The sequence below is a fragment of the Metarhizium album genome (assembly GCF_000804445.1).
Source record: "Metarhizium album ARSEF 1941 chromosome Unknown scaffold_18, whole genome shotgun sequence".
NCBI lineage: Eukaryota > Fungi > Ascomycota > Sordariomycetes > Hypocreales > Clavicipitaceae > Metarhizium > Metarhizium album.
In genome coordinates, this window is record NW_024467592.1 from 178,407 (window position 1) to 200,507 (window position 22,101).

Consider the following 22,101-nt stretch of genomic DNA (forward strand, 5'->3'; position numbering starts at 1 on the left):
GGGTACACTTACAGCTTGGTGGGTTATGATTCTTTTAAAATTTGAATCTCTAGGGGGCAATTGAATTCTCGGTGTCGCTTTGGCGCCAGTCTTCTTTCTTCCCGCGGATTATCGAACATGTGCACTTGGCCTACCGTCTCGAGATTCGCGGCAAGACCGCAGCCGACTCATTCAGGTGGAACAACAAGACCCCTCTTGTTGATGTTGCCCGCGATTGAGACCAAGTATGGTTCCATCAAAATCCATTACATTGTCCAGCTCCCGACTCTAGGCTGATTCGACCTAGCTACGAAGCTTTGAACCCCCGTCGGACGCCGGAAGCGGTCATGTCTCACCTTGGCGTGTCAGTCAACGTCGGCCAACACCACAAGCCGGATGTCGTCAAGTCTTGCAGACTACAACCGAGTGCAGTTGACCCCCAAGGCCACGGTAAGTCTTTCCCACGATGTCGAGATCCAACTCTACCAATCTGTTTCAGGACCCAGCAGACCAGCTCGTCGGAGGCTGTGGTCCCAGTTGCGCGGCGCGGCGATCGATGACGCCCAACGGCAGATGGGCGATTTTTACGTCCCTCCCACATTCCACTTGCATTCCACCGGTCCTGTTCCTCAACGGCGTCCCGAAGCTAGTCTCGACATTGGCTGGGCGCTGGTCAAGATATGCAACGGCGTAAACCTTGCCTTTGCAGTTACATCTCGGCCGCCCCATTGTTGACTAAACCACGACTCCGACGGACTAAAATCGCCATCCAACTCCTGATTCGGAATCAAATAGGTCAAAATGACGTCTTCATCCGCACGAGTTCAAATTTCACTGATGCTGACGGATCGATTCACCATGCAAGGACGAGTATCGTCATCGCTGTAAAGGGAAATCTCAGCTCGGGCGAACATGAGCTGTGACATCAATTTTCAAAGAACTCGTAGGGTCTAGCCGAGAAGACGTTGCTTCTGACGTAATTCTATCAGCGGCTCCCTATGCTCGAATCCTAGCTAGCGCCAGCATGCGCCCTTGACAGTATGACATTGACGTATATAATCGTGAGCTTTTCCTGTCAAGACTTATTTATCACCCCCTCATCAGAAATACTACAAAAAATTCCAACTACAACCCATCAGCACAAAACAATGGAGAAAGCAAAGAAGGCAGTTTCTAACTTCCTCTCTCAGGACGGCAAGCACAAGACTACGGTCGACGAGGATGTTCGAGAAGCTGTTACCGAGGAACACGTGTATCCCGAGCAGCATGAGCAAATAGTCACTGCTGTGAATCGCGAGGTCCACCAAGACCACCACCAGACGGTGATCCAGCCCATCAAAGCAAAGGAAACAGTGTACGTCACAAAACTTGAGCAACTTGCTATTTTTTCCTTCTTCAAAACTCTTACCTTTTGAATCGTCTCCAGGCCCGAGAAGCACACCTACAACGCCGTTCCTGTCGAGCACAAGACCGTTGAGCACGGAAACAAGGAGGACGTCCAAGCTGCTCTGCAAAAAGACGCCGCAAATTACGTCAACAGCTCGACTACACATGACACCAAACGCACGGCCACGGCCGCTCCCGCGGTCCAAGGAGAGCACACGCAGCACCATGTCCATCATCACATTCAGCACGTCATCGAGAAAGAGACGATCCAGCCAGAGTACATCCACACCACGGTCCCGGTCCATGAAACACATCACGCCAAGCCCATCCACCACGAAGCCACTGTTCTGCCGGCCAAGTCTCTGGAAGAGTACACTGCTAGCCGTGGAGACTTGCAGGCTCATCCTACCAACAAGGTGAAAGAGTTCCCAGGCTGCCCAACGTTGAAGGACAAGTCTCTTGAATCAAAGTCGCAGGGCCAACAGGCCATTCATGGACATTAATGCTTGAGCGGATTGTCTGGGTCACGTGTGTTGAGGGTGGGCTATGCCGGCTACCTTTGATTCTGTCAGTCGCTTCCTATGCCATAGATAGGAATCCGAGGAGATTTTTCTCAATCAGTCCTGTGTGAGGTGGATGCGAGAAGAACAAACACTAGCAGAGTGATCGATCAAACTCCGCCATCTCTCTAGGGTTTGTACATGACCATGTTGACTGAGAAGCGTCTAGTGTAATAAATCGATTTCATTTCTATAAATCAAGTTGAGAGTGTGATAATATTGCCGGACTAGTGCGAAAAAGACGGAGAGAGTTGTATAGCTTAAATCTAACACACTACAATAATTTATTGTTCCAGCTATTATTTCCCTCTAAAACATCGCATCTCAAGTTCGATGCAAGAATTGCGCTACTGCAACAACGCCTAGTCCCCGTCGTCTGGCCCCCGGGGGGCTCGGAATAATTGCTGGATAATAGTTGTGTCGAGAGTAAATAAAGGGAATTGCTACACGGGCATGACACTTTGGCTACACGGGCATGACTCTTACACGGGCATGACTTTTACCACTTCTGATTGGTCGCATTGTCTCTGTTAACGACGCTGGATTCTGCCACCTCAGCCGCAAGTACCTGGGCCATTTTAACCTTGCTTCTGTGTAAATTACTTCATTTCGGCTAAGCTACTACGCAGCAACCCAGTGGTCGCGCAGTCGGGGCGACCCCCTCGAGCTTGCTTTCTTCATTTTCGTAGCTTTTAATAAACCATAATACGGCACCCTATGCTGTAGAGATAGCGACCAATTCTTTCACTACAATCTTGTTCTCTTCTCAAGACGTCAATGTCTTTGCCTCGCACACCTCCTCGCAGGTCGCGGAGCCCTAGTCCCAGTGATCAATCACAAAGAGGAAAGCGACACAAATCCAGTCGGCGACGCAGATCTAGTCCTTCCACAGTTGAAGACCGACCACAATCCGCGAGTAGCTCTGCTACGAGTATCGGTCAGTTCTACGGCCTCGGGGACGAAAATGCACTCGATAACCTGTTCGCCTCTTTCCCGCAAACACTTTCAAGTCTCCCACACCCCCATGGTTCACAGGGCCGCCATGAGCCTGCATGGGGCCTTCGATCTGACTATGAGATATATCTTCAAAATGACTTCTTCCGTGGAAAAAGATGGAGCCAGCGAGTCAGAGCGCTTATACCAGGCCCAGAATTTGATCCATTCGCCTCTGAACCTCCCGAATCACCCCCATCCGCCCAGCATCTCCCAACAAGGACAAGAGCCGAGTTCGAGTCCGCAATGCGCATAGTACGAGAGGTTACCGGCGAAGGTCGAAGGCTAACTGTAGACCTTGCTCGATCATACGAACGTGTACAAGCTTGGCGAGAGAGATGGGGATGGTCACCATTAAGTTTCGAAGCATATGACTCTCCTCCACCGTACTCTCCACCTCGTAGGTCACCCACACAACCTCCTCGAATATCACCGACGCCCGAAAATATTAGTTCCTCGCCTATGCGACAGTCTCTATCTCCCGCCCCGGAGCCAATTCCGAACCCAATAATCCCTGGCGACCCAGCGCCCTCGGCCGAAGTTCTTTTTAAAACAACCAACGCATTTGCAAAGGAGAACGGATTTGGTATTATTCGGCGGAATAAATATTCCTATAAGGGACGGTTGATTAGGTACTCCATTCAATGCGACCGGTTTGGACAATCTCGGGCCTCGGGGGGTTCTGGTCTTCGAACCCGAAGGTCTCGGAAGTGTGATTGCAAATGGATGATAATTGCTGAAGCCCTAGAGGAAGGCAAGTGGCTTCTTCGACAACATAGAGACCCGAAACATCACCAGCATAACCATGAACGGAGTATTACGCCATCTGCGCATGTTTCCCACCGCCGCCTTACTACACCAGTTAAAGCAACCATCGAGTCAGCAAGCCGTCGCGCGGGTATTCGAGCCAGTGATGTAGCTGCTATGGTTGAGGAGCAATTCCCCGATACAACACTCCTGCGGAAGGATATCTATAATGCCCGTTCGTTCATTAACCGAGAGAAGCTAAATGGCTATACACCTACTGCGGCATTGATCAAACTCTTTGATGAGAAGAAGATCCCATACATCGCGAAATGGGCCGATGATGATCCAGATAGACTGCTTGGTCTTGTCTGGACCTTTCCGTACTGTCTACAGATGTGGAAGCGCTTCCCCGAGGTTATTAGCTTTGATAACACATATAACACTAATCGCTTCAAGCTTCCTTTATTCCAGGCTACTGGCCAAACCTGTCTTGGAACTGTGTTCAATGCTGCATTTGGCTTAATAGATAACGAGAGGAGGGAGGGGTTCCAATTCCTTGCAGAGAGTGTTCGCAAGCTCATTACAAAACACTCACTCAGGGAACCAGATGTCATCATCACAGACTTCGACAAGGCTATGAAAGCTGCCGTTAATGATCAGTTTCCAAATGCACAGCAACAGCTTTGTATTCATCATATCCTTTCAAACGTTTTGCTTAAATCGAAGACTAGGTGGACGGGCCAACGTGAGGACAGTACTACTAGCCCTAGCGCTAGTGACAGTGAAGACATTCCCTCACAGGCGGATGGCGGGTTGAGCACTACAGATAAGCATCTGATCGAAGATCGGTCGAGTAGTGATAAGATTCCTCATACTTACCAAGGCGTTGTTTTAATGTGGAAAAAGGTTCTCTATGCCGAGACTGAGGAAGCGTTTGAGCAGGCATGGAGAGATCTTTGTAAAGAGTTCGACGACCAACGAGCGATCTTACAATACCTCTACTCGACTTATATGCCTGTTAGTGCTCAATGGGCACGTTGCTTTATCCGTCGTTATCGTAACTTCGGAATCCGAGTTACGTCCGGCACAGAAGCAAGCAACAATAATATCAAAAGCTATCTATTAAATGGCATGAGCCACCTCTACCGACTCGTCGAGGCAATGCAGGATATGATACATGACCAAGAACGTGCCTTTAAGGATGCCTGTGGACAGGATGATGTCCTGACTGCTCCACAATACCTAGGTTCGATGGGAAACTATCTTGGTGAACTACGAACAACCATGTCATCGAAAGGACTTGGGTTAATCAACAAGCAATACTGTATTGCTCGCAAATTTCTGCCGACGGGGAAGAATCCCTTCCCCGACTCTATTGGACTTTGCGACGACGACTGTACGGTCTCTATTGAGCTGGGAATCCCATGCTATCATAAAGTCTACGCAAAGCTAGATTCTGACACACGTTTCACTAAATGGGAGGTCCACCCACGCTGGCGACTACGGGAATCGGCATCTCAAGATCCATACCGACGAATTCTTGACCCGAAAGTTGCCACTGCACTACGTGGAAGGCCAAAGAATACAGCGCAGGTTATCCCAGAAAGCCTAGCTATTACATCAAGTAGCCGATCTGATAATCAACCAAGTGGGCGACGAGGTCGACCGCCAGGAAGTCTCAATAAGCCAACTCTTGCTAGGAGAGTGCATAAAGCTACTCGAGAAACCATCACACAAACTGGTGGCCAAATTGGCATCTCAGCCCAGCAAGGGCCAGGTAGACCTTCTAAAGTCCTAAATGCTGGGAATACGACAGGCGTGCGGTACAGTGGACGGAGGACGCAACGAAACATTCGCAGGACAAGGAGTCAATGGGAACTGGCTAAGAGTGATGACGAAGATCCAGATTGTATCGTTGTGAGGCAATAAATTAAGTAGACCACATCACGTCTTTTGCCAGTATTTGACAGTTACTGGCTAACAGTACAAGGACGGTAGTTTAATCCGAAATGCAGGCTTGCAAGATAGCAGAAGACCAATCGCGCCCACAACGATAAGTGACACTGCAATTCATGGTGATGTAGGAGCTTGTTAGTGAAGTTGGCTACACCGCCTTTCCGAGGAAGTATCTGTGGGGCCAAGAAAGTATGCGACCAATCAGAAGTGGTAAAAGTCATGCCCGTGTAAGAGTCATGCCCGTGTAGCCAAAGTGTCATGCCCGTGTAGCAATTCCCTAAATAAAAGTCTACTGTATTGGTAATGACAACAAGACCGAGGAGCCTGCTACGTATGTGTATCTGGATCCTTTACAGATTTCTTCATCTAGTCTACGTCCTGAAAAAAGCTCATCGAGTCGTGTCCATTCTTTCGGCGCTTTATACGCATAGATATATCTGGATAGTTTCCTGTCAGCATTCCCAATCCGCATTGATTTATGTGCATTGACTTGCTTAGCCTCAAACAAATGTTCCGTCTACCTACCACCAGACAAGGTACTACAAGGGCTTACCAGTCCGTCCACTTGAGCACCTTCTAAGCCCTGTTAGCACGGCGATTTTGCCGTTTAGACCATAGACCTGTCGACTTGGTCTCATACCGTGACAAGCGTTCGTCCGAGGGCTTGGAGCATTGTGCCTCAATTCAACGTGGACATTTTGGGTAAAGGTCCTTGGTTTTCCAGGGCCGTGCGGCCGCAGGCTACGATGAACGCAGCAGCCTTCTGCCTGAGTTTTGTGACTATAGATAGCCCTTGTGTCACCACCATCCGTGTGACATTTACTGGAATTTCGGCTGATTTAGTACTTGCTTCGATTTGTCGCTCACAGTGTCATTATATGTTTTTGAATGCTTTGTCATATCTAGATATGTGCGGGGCTATCTTGAATTTAGATTATAACTCAATATCTACTCAAGTCTCTTAAATGACTGAACAGTCAAGGCGTGGTCACGGTGCAGTACAGTATTGCCGGATAATGAATGCATCTCTAGACTGAAGTCAGCGCTTGACGTCACCTCTTGTTGTCATGGAGTCGGTTCAAAGGGTAGGTTCAGACGAAAAGGAGTTTCTTGTTACTTCAAAGATGGCTGCCGACGCTACCTGCAGTAGGATCAGCAAGGAGTAAGACTGATTTTCCCTCAAAGATCGTGGTTGACAAGTTGACAACAAGCAGTATTATGATTTGACGATTACAGCATCTTTCTACTACCATTCTTGCAAAGAGGGCCCTAGCTAGACTTGTACATGACTCTAGGTATCCTAGGTCTAGCCAAGGGAGCCTTTATCCCAAGTATCTGGACTATAGTGATATGTGAGATTATTGACACCGTTCCCCTTGACGAATTACACCTATTCCCAGCTAATCGACCTCCAGAGAGGAGCCAGCGTTATGGTCAAAGCTTCGCCACTAGATGAGATTTTCACCTCCGTCTGCTGGCGCAACAACGCCGTTGCAGATTGGTGTCCGTCGAGAATTCCTGACAAGACTGCTGTTCGCCTCCGACTCCTTCCGACGCCTGACGCGCGTCTTGTGGCACCTCATCCATCGTCATTCTCCGCCTCACTAGACTGCACACGTCATGCTAAAGAGTCCAAATGCAGCGTCGGAAGACTTGTCAACACGTCAAAACTACCAGTGCCTAGCTTCCCTAGTCGTCCCATGACGAGGCGGCCGCTGGGTGTCGCCAGCTCGTCCCAGTCCCCGTCCAACACCGCGTCCTTCAGGAATGCCAGTGTCGTCTCAAAGCTCATCTTGGTAAAGGGGCTGACGTTGCCCCTTAGACCCATGCGGCTGAAAGCTGTAAAGTCACCATTCCTCGTCATATAATCCGCGATGAGGTTCAAGTGCCGGTAATCAACTTTGATGCCATGGGAACTGAACACGCCAGCAAGCTCCTGGACGATATTGCTCCTGCATGCCTCGACACCGTACATGGATAGCACAGCGGCGATATCGTTGGTCTGAATCCTGTTCGGGTCGATGTAATCTCTGTACTTTTGAATTGCCTGGATATTGACCCCAGTGACGTGAATGACCCGCTCCTTTGCCCCCGTGCTGCTCTCATCTTCCATTCTGCAAGCCCCGATGCCAGGAATTTCCCTGACCATCGTCTTCTTGACAGCTTTTTGGACGACATTGAGCATGAGAAACTTCGGCACTGTCACATCGAACTCGAGCGTCACACTGCACCGGTCCCCGACTTTTTCGTCATACTCAAAACTTGTCACCTCTGCAAAGCTTTCCAGGACGCGCTCCGCTCGGGGCTTTGTTGATTCGGTCTCATCGCGCTCCGCATTTTCGTCCCAATTCTCGTTTGCCGTCGGTGAGCTCTCGTCCAAATTTTCCGAGTCCGACTCGTCGGCCGCCTCACCTTCATCCATTGCCTGCTGAATTTCATCATCGGCGTCATCATTTGGCCCGTATGACACAGCTTCGAGGCGATTAGCCCGTTGCTTGACTGAGGTAAAATCGTCGTCGCCACCATTATCATCATCATTGACAGTTCCAGCTGGTGCAGCAGCCATCTCCACTACTCCGACCTTGACTCCAATATCGGGTGTAGCTGCTGTGGCATCATTGGCTCTCTTCTTCACTTCGGCCTTCGAGAATTTAACAATGGAGCGCAGCAGTCTTTTCTCCACGGCATCCAGAACATCAGATATGCTGGCATGGTAAGTTTCGAAATAATCCTGTGGAGGGAAAAACTTGAATTTGATATGGTAGATCTTGGCCAGATCAAAATTTTTGCCACGGCCAACCTTCTCTTCCACGACAACGCTATCCAAAATGTACGATAGAGGAAGAGCACTGATTGAATTGGTAAACGTCTCGGCTTCGCGGGCGGAAAGACTCTGATTAGGATAAAGAGACATGGCTGGTGTAGAAATGTCCTTGGAGGCTGTCATCAAAATCTCTCTCAGACGAGGTATACCTGCTGTGACGTTCTTGGCCGCATGTCCCGCCAAGTGGAACGTATTGAGGGTCATTTGTGTCGATGGCTCGCCCACGGATTGGCCTGCGACAATACCAACTGCCTCGCCGGGCTCTACCAGTGACTGCAAGTACTTCATGGCAAACAGAACCTCGGCATTCTTCCTGTTCAGTGAGTAAGACGAATCTGACGCTGACTTGTCACCCTTTTCGCGAACGAGGCCATCTGCATTCGCCTTCAAATAAGATGACATGGCACTGTAGAAGGCCTCAGACAAAACGAATGCATTCGTTGCCGGGTTAAACGCGCTTAAAAGCGGGTCTCTTCCCTTTGGATCGCCGGGTTTCGAGTGTTTCACTGCGCTTTTCATGTACTTTGTAAATGACTCTCGATTAACACCGAGACGTCTGACCACTTGGGCGTCATATCTGAGCTGGGCCACTTCGGACGTGACATTCCGCAGAATAAAGCCGAAATCTTTGAGATAGGTTTGTTTTGTGACATCCAAGCCGTCCTCGCCGTACAGAAACTGGATGATAGAGCCGTCTGCATCACGCACGGTTGTGTCGTATGCTACCATAAGACCCTCCAAGCCCTTGATGACGCATCTCTGTAAATACCCAGAACGCGATGTTTTCACGGCTGTATCAATAAGCCCTTCTCGCCCCGCCATGTGATGAAAGTAGTATTCCTGCGGACGGATGCCTGTAAGAAATCGGCTGCCGATATAGCCGTTGGCCGTAATGTTGGTCTCGAATGGCTTGAAACAAGGCAGCGATTTACCGCTCACCATAATAGGCACTCGCCTGCTCTCCAGGACCTGCTGCCCCAGGTTACATGAAATGAGCGACGCGTTGACCCTGGACCCTTTGGCTCCAGATGTTGTCATTGCCTGCATCTGATTTCGCGGGAACGGCTTCTCCAGGCCGTTAGGAATGCAGACTTTCTGGACCTTGTCTGTGATGTCTCTTGTCGTATGATTCATCAAGAGATCCAGACCTTCTAGCTTCGTGTCATCGCGGAGAACCTCCTCAAGACGCTCCAAAAGTACCGGGTTTTGACCGTCAGAAACGTCCTTGAGCGAGACATACTTCGAGGCAACTTCAAGACCGACTCGGTTAATAGCTTGGAGCTCTTGCCGCCGGGCTTCCTCGCCCTTGGCAGTGAGTTTCAGGTCATCAACACCACACGAGAAGGCCCGCATGTTAAGATATCGAGTGAGAAGTCGACCAAGGGCGCTGAGAAGCTTGCTCGCGATCGCGGGGCCGTGAATTTCATGAATGGCGTGGATCAAACCACCCGAGCTTTGGCCGATTTGGGACTTGTCGAGAATTCCAGTCACGAATTCACCGTCTTGGATCAGCACAGTGCCCTGTTCAGACTTGGATCCCCATTGGTCTGCCTTGATCTGCGATTCTCCTCGTAGATTGAGGGCGCCATAGTTTATCGGCTGCGTGTTTTTTAGTATCGTCGAGATGACCTGTTTCCCAGTCCATCGCGGTACGGGCTTAACAACGGCTGGCGGGACTAGCTGAATCCTCTCCCCGGAGATATGACCGCTTTCTGGCCTAACTGCACTGTAGACCAGCGAATGATAGTCGCCGCGGCTGAAAAAGGTATCGCAACTACATAGGGCAATAGATATCGAGATGTGATCTTGGATGAGACCCCGTAGCGGCTTTCCTTGCGTTCCGGATAAATACTGATGGTCGGTGTCCGCGATGTGTAGCGCCTCGGCCCGAGCAATTTCGTTTTGGGGGAAATGCATATTCATCTCGTCTCCGTCAAAGTCAGCATTGTATGTGTTGCAATTAGCATAATGCATGCGGATTGTCTTTTCGCCTGGCAAAACCCGAACTCGATGTCCCATAATGGAGGGCTTATGCAACGTGGGCTGACGATTCATCAACACGACGTCGCCATTTGTTATATGGCGATATACTTTCTTGTTCCTTATCTTTACTGCGCCGGGATTTGTTGGGGCAAGCAACTGGTTAGCTAGCGATATGCGCTCATCGACGGACTTGTTTTTAAGCATTTGCACTTGACCATTCTCGTTCTCAATGGCAACAGCACCAGGCCACGTATTGGCACCATTGACGACGGCCTGTTGCATGTCTCTGAAATTATGACTTGTGACGGGCTCCGGGAAGGTGAGTTTCTGGGCGAAAACTGGCGGGACACCAATCTCATTTGTCTCGATATTTGGATCAGGGGAGATGACACTTCTGGCGGCGTAGTTGACACGCTTCCCCATCATATTCTTTCGGAAAAGACCCTCTTTCTTTTCCAGTTTCTGTTTGATTCCATCTTCGTTGCGTTTCGCTGCCGCGCCCTGTACAGGATTCTTGTTCTTATCAATGAGTGAATTGACCGCCTCTTGAAGCTCTGCCCAGGCCTGATGCAATTGGGTAATGTCGGCGTGCTCTTCGGCTTTCAAAACAGAGTACACTCGAGCTATCTTGGAGCAGCCTCGCAGAATCAACTTGTAAAGCGAATTCTGCTCCGCTTCGGTTACTTGGGAGTCTCCCATGCGGGCTTCAGGTCGATAACGATTCGGCGGCACCAGAATGGTGGTGATGAAGAACATGTCTGGGGTGACCTCAGGGGAGCTTCTAGTGCGCGGTTTCGAGTTGTACAACAAGCAAACAAGGCCTTGCTCCTTTTTGAACAACTCGCTGAGACGAGCCCGCACCTCCATAGGACTAATGTATCTCTGTGACTCTGCGCCACCATCATCTGCTTCTCCCATTTCTTCATCGCTTGGTGTATCAACAATTTCTTCGGCCTCGGAGTCTTCAGCATCCCTTCTCGTCTCCAATTTGGCATCGTAACGGCGGGTCATTGCATCCTTCCGTTCCAACCTCCTCTGGGCCATTTTTGCTCGCTCCTTGGGTGACAGCGACTTCTCGAAAATCTTGACGAATCGATCTTTTCGGTACGGCGGTGAAATTCCTGTGCATGAAGCGCATTCCCTTCTTTTAGTTATTTCAGAGAGAAATTGTTTGATGACTTCTCGGCGAGCTTGGGCCATGCCCTCATGTTTCCCCTTCCTAGCGTCACCTCGTCGACGCGCACCTCCTCGGAGGCACTGTTGGACGTACTGTTCCCTTTTTCGTGTGATGGCGTCAATCGAGGAATTTTCTTCCTCAGCCTCGCTCTCATCTAGGCCAAGTGCTTCGCCCATCTCGGCCCAATCCGTCTCGCCAAGAGCATCGATGATATATGCTTCGCGAATGAGGCCGTGCTGTAAGAGGCGAAGTTTGCACATGTACTTGTGCAGGTCTTTGGCTGGCAGTCGGAAACCTCGACAGTATACACAAGCTGCTCGAAGCAAGTGGTATGCCTGGTCCATGAAGACGGGGTGGTAGACTGGCGCTGGTAACTGGATGTGCCCTGGATGACCCGGGCAGCTCGATGAAACTAGGCTACATGTCGCGCACCTTGAGAATGCCGTCAGTAAGGTCTAGGCTATGGCAATTGAGACAGATGGGACTCACGGTTCGTCCCCCCATGATCCGAGGGCGGGATCATAGAGACCTCCGTGTACGGGATTGAGCAAGCTGTCAAAGGTGCTGTCATTTTCGATGCGCTTGACTGAGATGGCTTGGATCTCCTTTGAAGAAAGGAAAGTAAAGTCGACAGCATCGACCTCGGAAGAAATGGGTTGCGCAATGTTCATCTTGGCGATGGGCCAGAGGCTATTGCCGTTAACATCCCAGCTTCAGGAAGAAACAGTGCCCATGCGGTTCGACTCGTTAAAGTCATCTCGTCCAGAACCCTGATTTTTTTTTTTGGGCGGTGGTATCCGGCAGAATCTCGATTTCGCATGTGTCTCCAAAGGCGCCAGGCAATCAAACGCGAAGCACCTTGCTGACCGACTGCCAACCTCGCATAACCATGTCAATTTTGATGCCTGGCTTTTGAAGCCATTTCTCCACGAAATCTCCGAAGCTTGATAGTGCGCAAATACTTCTCCTAGCGAAAGATTCTCATCTCGAGCTCCGTACGGACGGCGTATTGCCAAGGTTGATTGCCCCACACGGTGTTTCATATTCCACGTACACTGTCTAACGATCCGTCGAGCACGTTCTTCGCCGTGTACGTTACCTACTACCTACCACCTACTAAGAATCTATTGAATAGGCAAGGTTACCTGTTTCGCATATGTTCTCCAAGCTATAATCACCTTGGATTTTGCTCCTCACGCAGTGTTGTATTCGCCATGCCACTTCTTCGCGTTCAACTCATCCGTGCCGCCTCGCAAAAACATCAGACAAGTGGCAATTCTCCGGCTTCTAGCCAGCTGTATTTCTTGCCTCTGCTTCCGCACATGCTGTATGCCAGTCAATTGTGAGCAAGTAGCCGTACTCAACAAGAGCTACACTAAATCAACAGTCAGCAACATCTATTGGTAGCATTCGATCCAACTCACATGAGGAGCCCAGCTGCTATGCCAGCCCAGAGACCATCCAACTTCCAGGAACAGTGGAATCCCAGAATCAGACAGACAGGAAGCGAGACGAGGTAATGCCCAATGAGGTTCACAGGTCCGCCGATCGATTGCTTGCCAACTCCGCGTAGCAGCCCATGAGCACCGGCACAGAGACTATCAAAGACTTGTTCCAGGGCCACAAATGGCATAGCTTGAGCAGTGAGCATGATGACGGCGGGGTCACTGGTCAACAGGAGTGGTATCCGGAATCGCATTATGATATACGTCGAGAAGTTCAGAGCGCAGATAATGAATGCCGCAACAGTGGCCTAAGTCCAGTTAGCCGTCAACGACAAGGTTTGCTGCAGCCTGCAGGACAGCCGTGTAGAGGAGACTTGGACTTGGGCATACCACCTTGGCTGCAGCCTTCGCAGCATCGACAAGGCCGGCTCCTATTAAATTAGCTACTCTAGTGGACGCCGCAACTGACACCGCGAAAGGGATATGGTAGAGCAGGGTTGTCACGGAGACCAAAATGCTCTGTGCCGCGAGATAGTCCGTTCCAAGTCGACTGGAGAGGAAGGTTATGATGTCAAAGATGAACCATTCCGCCGCCACCATGATCATGCCGGGCAAGGCTAAATAGACCATGGGCCACCAATTCGAAAAGGCTTTCATGCTGAGACCTCCCCAGCACTGAGAGCCGTTGACCAGCTTCACGTAAAGCACAAGCAGAACGGCCAAAAGAGTCCTGGAGAAAGCCACAGCGATCGGTGCACCCACGAAGCCCAGTTCAAGTTTCCAGACGAGCAGCCAGTTTAAGAGCACATTGACAGGGGCCGTTACGAGGAGAACATAGGTCGTCTCTTTGAATAAGCCCTGTGCCTGCAGCAGTCTCTTCCCAGCTTCGAAAACGATGATACCTGGCAAGGCGAATATCATGACCCTGAGATACAGACTAGCTAGGCGGGCCGACTCGGCATTGCTAATAGCTCGTACGAGTATTTCTTCGGAATAAGCCCACAAGACTGCCACGGGCACGGAAAGGAGCGAGAGAAAGACAACCATACGTTGGCATTGGATGCCAACAAGATGACCGCGTCCGTCTCCATATGCTTGGGCGCACAAAGTATCCAAACTCGTCGCCAGCCCCATGAATGGGGCCAAGCAAGTCACGCCAGTCGTCATGTTTGCCACTGGCACCAAACGTTATCAAATTGCAATACCAAAAGCGTGGGTAAAGGGCAAAGGCGGGCAACTCACATGCCACGGCGCCCAACTCCACCTTGCCAATTCGGCCCGCAGCAAATACGCTGACGACGTTTATCGAGTATTGCAGAACGTAGGTGACGAGCAAAGATGCAGAAGATGATGCCAGGTGCTTGGCCTCGCTCTGCCAGGTGACGCACACCCCCCCAGACGACGTTGTCGCCACGACCATTGCGTCGGGCTGGACGTCGTCGTCAGGCTCCGAGGCCACTGCTTCGTAACTCTCGATACTATCAGCCTTGTTTAAGAGCGGAGACGACTCGGAAAGAAAACGACAAGACGCAGTTTCGCCATGGTGCCTGTTTGGAAGGCAAGCAGCAACTTGGCTGGAGCGTGGAGAGCCGTTTGCTTGTCCCATTTTCTGCCCATCAGCCATGCCGTCAGGGGCATGAAAGGGGTCGTCGGATTTTGTCATGGTCAAAAGCACCATGTTGGAGTGTTGCAGCAGTGAGGATCGGAAACCAGGAGTCGGCCTCGTCTGGTTGCCTCTGGCCTCGACTCCCGGCTTTTGAACTGGGAGGATGTCCCCCACCGCTCCGCTTACCGGAGGAGTAAGCTGCAAGGCGATCGGGACCAGAGAGCCAGGATGGGGTATATCTGTGGCATTAATCGCTTGACTATTCGATCCCTACGCGCCCTCGAATAATGAACTATATGATGCCGCAGCCGCACAAGTTACGAAAGTGGCACATTGCAGATTGCATATGTCCGACAATGCAACCACTTCTCTCCAGACACTCCGTCTGCCAATCAGAAGTGCTCCCTTCTTGGAACAACTTATCCCGAGAGCTGCGACAGTCGCACAGAACGGCTGCTTCTGGATCCTTTCTTTCGGGCCAACATCAGAACTGGCACGCCGCCAGGTCCAATGCGAAGCTGCCACGTTGTGGAAGATCGGGCTTTTGGATCAGTCAGTCGGCGGAGTATTGGAATAATCTCAAGTCAAGCTCAAACGAGGAACAGATGACTGAGTAGCAGACATATTTTTTTTCAAGGCCGCTAATAAAAGTCTGGGTCGCCGCTGAAATGTGCGAGAAGCGATGCGCAAGCCGCACGTCTTTGAGAATTGTCATTGTCTACTTTCAAATTTCATTCATAACGCTATCAATAGTGGTAGCAAGTATTCAGATTCCTCTCGAATCAAGTGCATAAACGGCGCCATGGGAATGTGCGCCAGGACAATGCATTCAAATACCGACGGGCACCGTGATTGCCTGCGGGCTGTGAGGGGAGGAGAAATTGTAAGCAGGGCTTTGGCGAGGCACTCTTTTTGCAGCGCGTGGAAGGGACTCTGGCTCATCGTTCGGGCAAGCCTGCATTTCCCGTAGCATCCTCGACTACAAGGGCTCATCAACCCCAGCGACGTCATGTTGCATTGCTACCAAGGTTGAAGGATACCCCTTTGTTCGGAGTCGCTGCTATGAATAACCATGATGGGACAGCTTGAGCAAGAAGCATTCTCGGTAACGTATCAACTTATCCCGGAGGCACCGGATACTCCGCAATGTACGGCCAGATTGGGTGTGAGGTGCAGCGGACCGACGCGGTTACGCAGCAGGACAATGTGATCGCTGGCGGGATGAAGCACCAATTGCTCTCGCCCAATTCGACGGCTGGCTATGCAGCCGCGGCCCGAAGCAAGTCGGCTGATGTAGTATTGTTTCCCTTTCGAAGTACGGCTGAGCCGTGGGCAGCTTGTCACACCCTTCGCGGTAAGAGGCATGGGAACGACGTGTTCAAAGCACAAAAGTCCAATGTCTCGGCGTCCACGTTAGGTTTTATGTGCCGCTCTCCGGCTTCGGCCATATTCATGATGTTGAGTCGCCGTCAAACACATGGTATCTTGGGCAATAATCGCATATTTGGAGGCGAATCTGAGCAAAGTGTAAGAGAGCAAAGCAGCATCACTCACGGCCAGGGCATTCTCGCCGAGTTAAATTGATCTGGCTGCCAGACTGGCTCAGCAAGTTGGAGCTCTATTTTATACTATTGCGATTATGTATATGATTGTTATTTTATTACATCAACTTGAAACAATTTTTACTAGTAAAGGAATGGTAACGACTCGGCCCGTTCCAAGAGCCAAGTGGCAAGAACAAGCCTGCATAGGGCCGATGGCAAAATACACTTTACGTACATCAAGGCCACAGATTAAGCATCACGTGGCCATTCCGCACATTGACCTGGCCCCCAGCTTAGAGATGCCCAAGATGCTTTTGCGTAATAGTAGAATTTATTTTCGAATTCGAATGCGCGGCGTCATGCCGAACTGGCGGGCCCAGTGATTTACGGCTGTGCGGGCCCGCACTTAAATTATAGTGCCGAATCGAATTGCTGTTTATGGTAATTAAAAGAGTTTCGTACAATTTGCTGGCGTCAAGTCAAGAGGCGTGGCGTGGCGTGGCGTGGTCGGTCATTTTACGGACTTTGCTTTTTTTCTTTCGCCAAGGTCTCTTTTTTTTTCCCTTTCAACTTCATAGCTGACTTGCGTAGAGTAGAAAGCTGGTAGTCGGGCAATCGACAAATCACGGCTCGAGGAAAGAGCCTCTCACGCCCCTTCCCTGTGCTCCCGGTGCCTGCCACCCGGCTGCCGCGCTTGATTCGGCCTTACTTGACCATCTTCGTTGGACTGGGCGTTTTTTAAAACTGAAACCAAGCCTTCAGTCAGTCAATATGCGCTTCCCTCGTCCATGATTAAAAATAGTCCGCCAAACTTTGTGTGTGCCTGGCCACCTTACCAAGATAGGGTTAAATTCTACATCTCTCAAGGGCTTTCTTTCCTGCTGTCTCCTCTTCTCCTCCTTGATCTCCATCACCTTCTTTCTTTCCCAGTTCTTGTGTTGCCGGGCCAGTTCGAAATCACCAAGGCCAAAAACACGGCGATACCTTGCTCCTTTCCCGTCTGCGACCGCAAGCCCCTGTCATGGATACTTACAGGAGAAGATTTCGTGTTCTGTTGATTGGCTCCGGGGCGCGCGAGCATGCTTTGGCATGGCGAATGTCCTATGCGCCGTCGGTAGAGCACGTCTTCGTCTGCCCCGGAAACGGGGGCACGATGCAATCGAGAAAGATTACCAACATTGTCCAAACGCACGAAATTAAGGATTGCGACTATTCATCTCTGGTTTCTCTCGCCGAAAAGCTCAGAATCGGCTTGGTCGTCGTCGGCTCCGACAACCCAGCCGTCGACGACATGGAGGCATACTTCCGAGAGAGTAGGTTTACACGGTTCGAATCACTGCTCCCTGCAAAGTCGCTTACACTCTGGCAGAGGGGATCCCGTGCTTCTCTCCTTCAAAAGAAGCTGCAAGAATTGGGGGAGACAAGACGTACGCCAAGAATTTCATGGGAAAGTACCGTATCCCGACGGCTCCCTGGCGGAGTTTTGACTTGAGCACCCCCCAAGGCTTCGAATCAGCTGTGCTATACATTGAAAAGACCGAGCACGATGTCGTTCTCAAAGCCAACGGGCCGACGGAAGGCAAAGGCGTCATGCTCCCCGCCTGCCGGCAGGAGGCGCATCGGATGCTGAATATCTTTGCCCAAGGCAAATTCGGCCCCGCCGGACGGACTGTCGTTGTTGAAAGGTGTCTCGAGGGCGAAGAAGTAAGTGTCTCGACATTCAGCGACGGCACGACATTCCGCACTCTCCCGCCAGGTCAAGACCATAAACGGCTCTGCGATGGCAACGTCGGCCCCAACACCCGTGGAATGGGCGTCTGTGCTCCGACCCCAATTGTGACCCCGAGGATCATGTCTGAAATTGAAAAGTTCATCTTGAAGCCTACATTTGACGGCTTGCGTGCTGAAGGTTTGTCATTGCAAGATTCCATGTCTCCTGAATTTCCTTTTAGCCCGCCAACGTGCCGCCCACGGTTGCCACAAAACAACGCACAAGACCGACGTAATTTCTCAAAGGCTCCAACTCTTCCCGGCTGACTTATTCGTGCAAGGTCGTACATTTCGAGGTCTCCTTTCTACGAGGATCATGATTACTCCGCTGGGCCCGCATGTTCTCGGATACAATGCTCGATTCGAAGATCCAGAAACACAGAGTCTGATGCTTTTACTATCAAATGAAACAGATCTTGCGGAAGTATTTTTCGCATGTACGCAAGGGTCCCTGCACACGACTGAAATGAATATCAGCCCTGGTTACGCTTGCAGCGTTGTCATATCCGCTTTGGGATACCCTGGGTCATACTTGACGGACAACGTGATACGAATTGGCGCGGTTCGTTCTCCACACATTTATATATTCCATGGGGATACAAAGAGTGCGGAAGGTGACGTCCTCAAGTCAACAGGCGGCAGGGTTATCTCTGTTGCAGCAGTTGGTGATACATTGGAGCAGGCAGTCAAACTTGCATACGAGGGGGTGGCGAGCGTAAGATTCGAGGAAATGCATTTCCGCACTGACATTGCTAGCCGGTAGGTCCAGTCCAGTTCTACAAATGACCAAAATCTACTCCGTACCTGCCTACTGAACCTGCATGACAGTCTCTTGCGAAGACGTTAATCGTGCGGCATTCTCTTGTAAAATAGCGCTACACTACCATCCAAGTCTGCTTTTGCAAGATGATGATGCAGATGTAGCGTTAAACGAGAACGACCTGCTGCATAGAGCCCGTGTACTCGCGGTAGAGGGGGCGAAATCAAAGGTTGCTTCGGCAAAGCGTGCGGATACTCGGTGGCAAGAGGTCAGGCAGGTCCGGATTCCCGAAATTACTTTGAATAATTATATTTACGGGCGACGGAGATCGCATTCTTCATGAAACAATTGCGAGAACCCAACCTTGGTATAGCTGTCAGATGCAGGTGGTATGCAAGCCCAGGCTCTTGGGGAGCCGGAAGGTGTGGAAGAATTTACGGAGAAGGAGAAGGGAGCCTCTTTCCCCCCCTCAGTTTAGCAGCACCGCCATTGCGACTATTCCCTGCAATAAAATAGCTTGAGGTTATCTCGGTCTCGGTGCTGTGTCCTGCCGTGCGGGCGGTCCGGCGATTTCTTATACATTCAGACCAAGTGTTCCAGTTTCGTCCCCCGAACTCGGCGACCTTTACGGCGCAATTAACTATCAATTGATGTACAATGAAGCTAACTAGGTACAAGTCTTGTACAGTGACAATAACACTTGGCCAGGCCAAGCGAGTGCAATTGGTTCTGCCCACGCGGGAGAAGACGGCGCAGCGCCACGGCCATGGGAGCGCCGAAATACGGCAGAGCCGTCCATGGCCTGGCCTTCCATGAACCGGTGCCTTCGCAATACTACTCCCCCTTGCCAACGGTGTAGGACCAGGCTTAATATCTCGTATCTCGCCTGACGATCTCACATGTTCCAATTTGCTGGCCTCCAGTCGACCTGTTTTTTTCCGCATTGTTAGATGAGATGCAGCCGGCAAAGAAGTGTGCCGTACTACGAGGAGGAGAGAGAGGCAGTTAAGGGAGAAGTAGGGGCGCGGCTCACATATTCGGACGTGATTTCCCTCAAGTTGGCAATGCCGAGGTTTCCGGCGTCGATTGCGATTTCGCGCTTCATCAAGTCGATGACCCTCTTGGGGCCCGCTTCGCCGTACATGTTGGCGTACATGAATGGGCGGCCTATGCCGACGGCCTTGACGCCGAGGGAGAGGAGCATGATGGCGTCGACGCCGTAGCGGACGCCGCCGTCGGCCCAGATCTCCATCTCCTTGTTGAACAGGTCCTTGTCCTCGTTGAAGATTTCGAGAGCGGCCTCGAGGGACGACGAGGACCTGTCGAGCTGCCGGCCGCCGTGGTTGGAGAGAATAATGGCCGGGGCGTGGTGCTCGTAGGCCAGCTTGGCGTCCTCGTAGGTCATGATGCCCTTGATGATGATGGGGAGCTTGGTCCACTCTCTGATTTTGTCGTAGTAATCCCACTGGAGGAGAAGGGGGGGGGATTATGGTCAGCTTTTGTTTTGTTTCTTGGTTGTTTTTGCATAAACGGACGTCGTACTTACGGTAAAGGATGAAAAGCCCGCGTCGCTGTTGGGTGCGCAAAGGTCAGAGACGTGTCCGTGGTGGGATGGGATGCGGTGGGCGCCGCGGCAGTTGCTTCACTCACGCAGACGTGACGCCGTATCTCGCCGCACGGTGGCGGTTTCCGTCGGCTGCGGAGTCGACGGTGAAGACGATGGCCTTGGACCCGGCTTCTTCGATGGCCTTGAATAATTCCTTGGTCAGGGTGTCGTTGGAGTCGAGGTACACCTGGGGGGCAGAGGGTGAGAGAGCATGGTCAGCACCAGACTGGCTGGAGAGTCGAGACGTGGATTTGGGAAACACACCTGCTGGAACAAGACCTGGCCTTCTTTCTTGGCTGCGGCGATTTCTGACATTTTTTTTCCCGAGAACTGGGCCGGCTATTTAGAGAGGGAGCAGCAGAACGAGTTAGGATGCTTTCTTCGGCAAGATACGGTGGGCAAAGTTTGTGCGTACCATGTAAAGGATGTCGCCGGCGGCGGCGGCCTTGACGAAGTTGAGCTCAGCGTCGGGATGGGCATAATCTGCTCGTGCGCAAGCGCTGATGTAGAAGGGTGCGGAAAAGTTGTGTCCCAGGAGAGACGTCCTAGCCCACATTAGCATCGAGTGTCAGGTGGTCTCGGGCTTGGGTTGGGTGGTCAGTCTGCGGCACGGAGGAATGGGCTACGTACGGGAGAGAGTCCTCGATTTTGGAAATGTCCCTCATTACACGCGGGCGAAGGCGGTAACGATTATAGACCTCGAGGTTGTTGCGGTACGAATACTCTCCTGCGGCTCCGTTCCGGTAGTAGGCAAAGTTCTTGGGGGACAGGAACTTTCTGGCAATTTCTTCCAAGTCGGGCAGGCCGACGGTGACGTTGATGTGTGGCAGTTGGTCGATGGGCAGGTTGGGCTGGTCGACCATCTCTGTGAAGTCCGGCACCGGCTCGTTGGGCCAGTTGCCAAGTATGGTTTGAAGGCCGGTGTCTGGCTCGTTCAGAAATGGACGGGCGGCAAGCACGCTGGATGCCAGAGCAGAGAGGATTCCGGCTGAGGAGCGCATGTTGACGAGGTTGGGGGCGAGGGTGAAGATGAGAGTGACAGCCGAGGATGGGAGTTGAGGTTTCGGGGCAGGACCGGTAACAACATTACTTATTATTTTCTCGACCCGTGTACGCCTGCGGAATGGATGAAGAGAGACGCGGTGCGTCCCGAGTCATGCGTAAGGCGCTTGATTATCAATGCGATGCTGCGATTTGGACGGGTGACGTATTGTTGTCGATTGGGATTTAGTCAGCCCCGGTCCAGGCCAGCGGAGAGAGTGTCACCGACCCGCCGCGATTAGTGGCCATGTCTATGTCCAGTGACAAAGAGAAAGGACTGCGTCAAGAGTCAAGAGTCGAGGCTGGCTCAAGAAGCAAAGAAGCAAAGTAGCACGACGCAAGAGAACGAACCACCACGTGCCGGTTTGGGCAGTTGCAGGCTAACGGTCCAACCAATCAGGAGCAGCGGGGCTGGGGGTTGCCTTGCAGCCCGGCTCCGCTAATCTGGGATCGAAGTTTCAATCGAACTTGACGAACTACGTACTACTACTAACGTTAGTACTACGTAGTATGTAGGTTAGGTACTTGTTAGTTACTTGCAGACCCGAGTAGTACGTAGAATTTGACGCCACGCAAAGTTTATTCCCGACCCCGTGCAACGCCCCACTGTCAAAAGGCTCGCCAATAATGGCGTACGTAATAAGTTAACTACTGTCGCGTCTGGCTTCGCCGACAACCTTTTCTCGTCACATTGCAGACCTGGCTGTTCATGTGCGCTGGACAA

At 51.3% G+C, this 22,101-nt stretch overlaps 6 protein-coding genes across 6 annotated transcripts; 3 read left to right on the forward strand and 3 right to left on the reverse strand.

The window, feature by feature from the left end:
* Window positions 1-326: 326 nt before the first annotated feature.
* MAM_06115 (allergen) lies at window positions 327-1,868 on the forward strand (the record flags this gene model as incomplete). The annotated part of the gene is made up of 4 exons (XM_040824913.1): window positions 327-429; window positions 479-669; window positions 1,119-1,333; window positions 1,406-1,868. The coding sequence occupies 4 exons, from the start codon at window positions 327-329 to the stop codon at window positions 1,866-1,868; spliced, it is 972 nt and encodes a 323-aa protein (XP_040677076.1).
* Window positions 1,869-3,842: 1,974 nt separating this feature from the next.
* Window positions 3,843-5,463, forward strand: MAM_06116 (uncharacterized protein; the record flags this gene model as incomplete). Its single annotated transcript, XM_040824914.1, has 2 exons — window positions 3,843-5,061; window positions 5,294-5,463. 2 exons carry the CDS (start codon window positions 3,843-3,845, stop codon window positions 5,461-5,463), a joined length of 1,389 nt encoding a protein of 462 aa, XP_040677077.1.
* Window positions 5,464-7,239: 1,776 nt separating this feature from the next.
* MAM_06117 (DNA-directed RNA polymerase I subunit RPA1) lies at window positions 7,240-12,276 on the reverse strand (the record flags this gene model as incomplete). The annotated part of the gene is made up of 2 exons (XM_040824915.1): window positions 7,240-12,022; window positions 12,095-12,276. The coding sequence occupies 2 exons, from the start codon at window positions 12,274-12,276 to the stop codon at window positions 7,240-7,242; spliced, it is 4,965 nt and encodes a 1,654-aa protein (XP_040677078.1).
* A 616-nt stretch (window positions 12,277-12,892) lies between these two features.
* Window positions 12,893-14,728, reverse strand: MAM_06118 (MATE efflux family protein subfamily; the record flags this gene model as incomplete). The annotated part of the gene is made up of 4 exons (XM_040824916.1): window positions 12,893-12,980; window positions 13,030-13,358; window positions 13,441-14,225; window positions 14,293-14,728. The coding sequence occupies 4 exons, from the start codon at window positions 14,726-14,728 to the stop codon at window positions 12,893-12,895; spliced, it is 1,638 nt and encodes a 545-aa protein (XP_040677079.1).
* Window positions 14,729-17,221: 2,493 nt separating this feature from the next.
* On the forward strand, window positions 17,222-18,817 carry MAM_06119 (Phosphoribosylglycinamide synthetase; the record flags this gene model as incomplete). The annotated part of the gene is made up of 4 exons (XM_040824917.1): window positions 17,222-17,513; window positions 17,570-18,109; window positions 18,252-18,729; window positions 18,799-18,817. The coding sequence occupies 4 exons, from the start codon at window positions 17,222-17,224 to the stop codon at window positions 18,815-18,817; spliced, it is 1,329 nt and encodes a 442-aa protein (XP_040677080.1).
* An 895-nt stretch (window positions 18,818-19,712) lies between these two features.
* MAM_06120 (Alpha-hydroxy acid dehydrogenase, FMN-dependent) lies at window positions 19,713-21,337 on the reverse strand (the record flags this gene model as incomplete). The annotated part of the gene is made up of 5 exons (XM_040824918.1): window positions 19,713-20,172; window positions 20,381-20,523; window positions 20,601-20,675; window positions 20,752-20,881; window positions 20,967-21,337. The coding sequence occupies 5 exons, from the start codon at window positions 21,335-21,337 to the stop codon at window positions 19,713-19,715; spliced, it is 1,179 nt and encodes a 392-aa protein (XP_040677081.1).
* Between the last annotated feature and the right edge of the window lie 764 nt (window positions 21,338-22,101).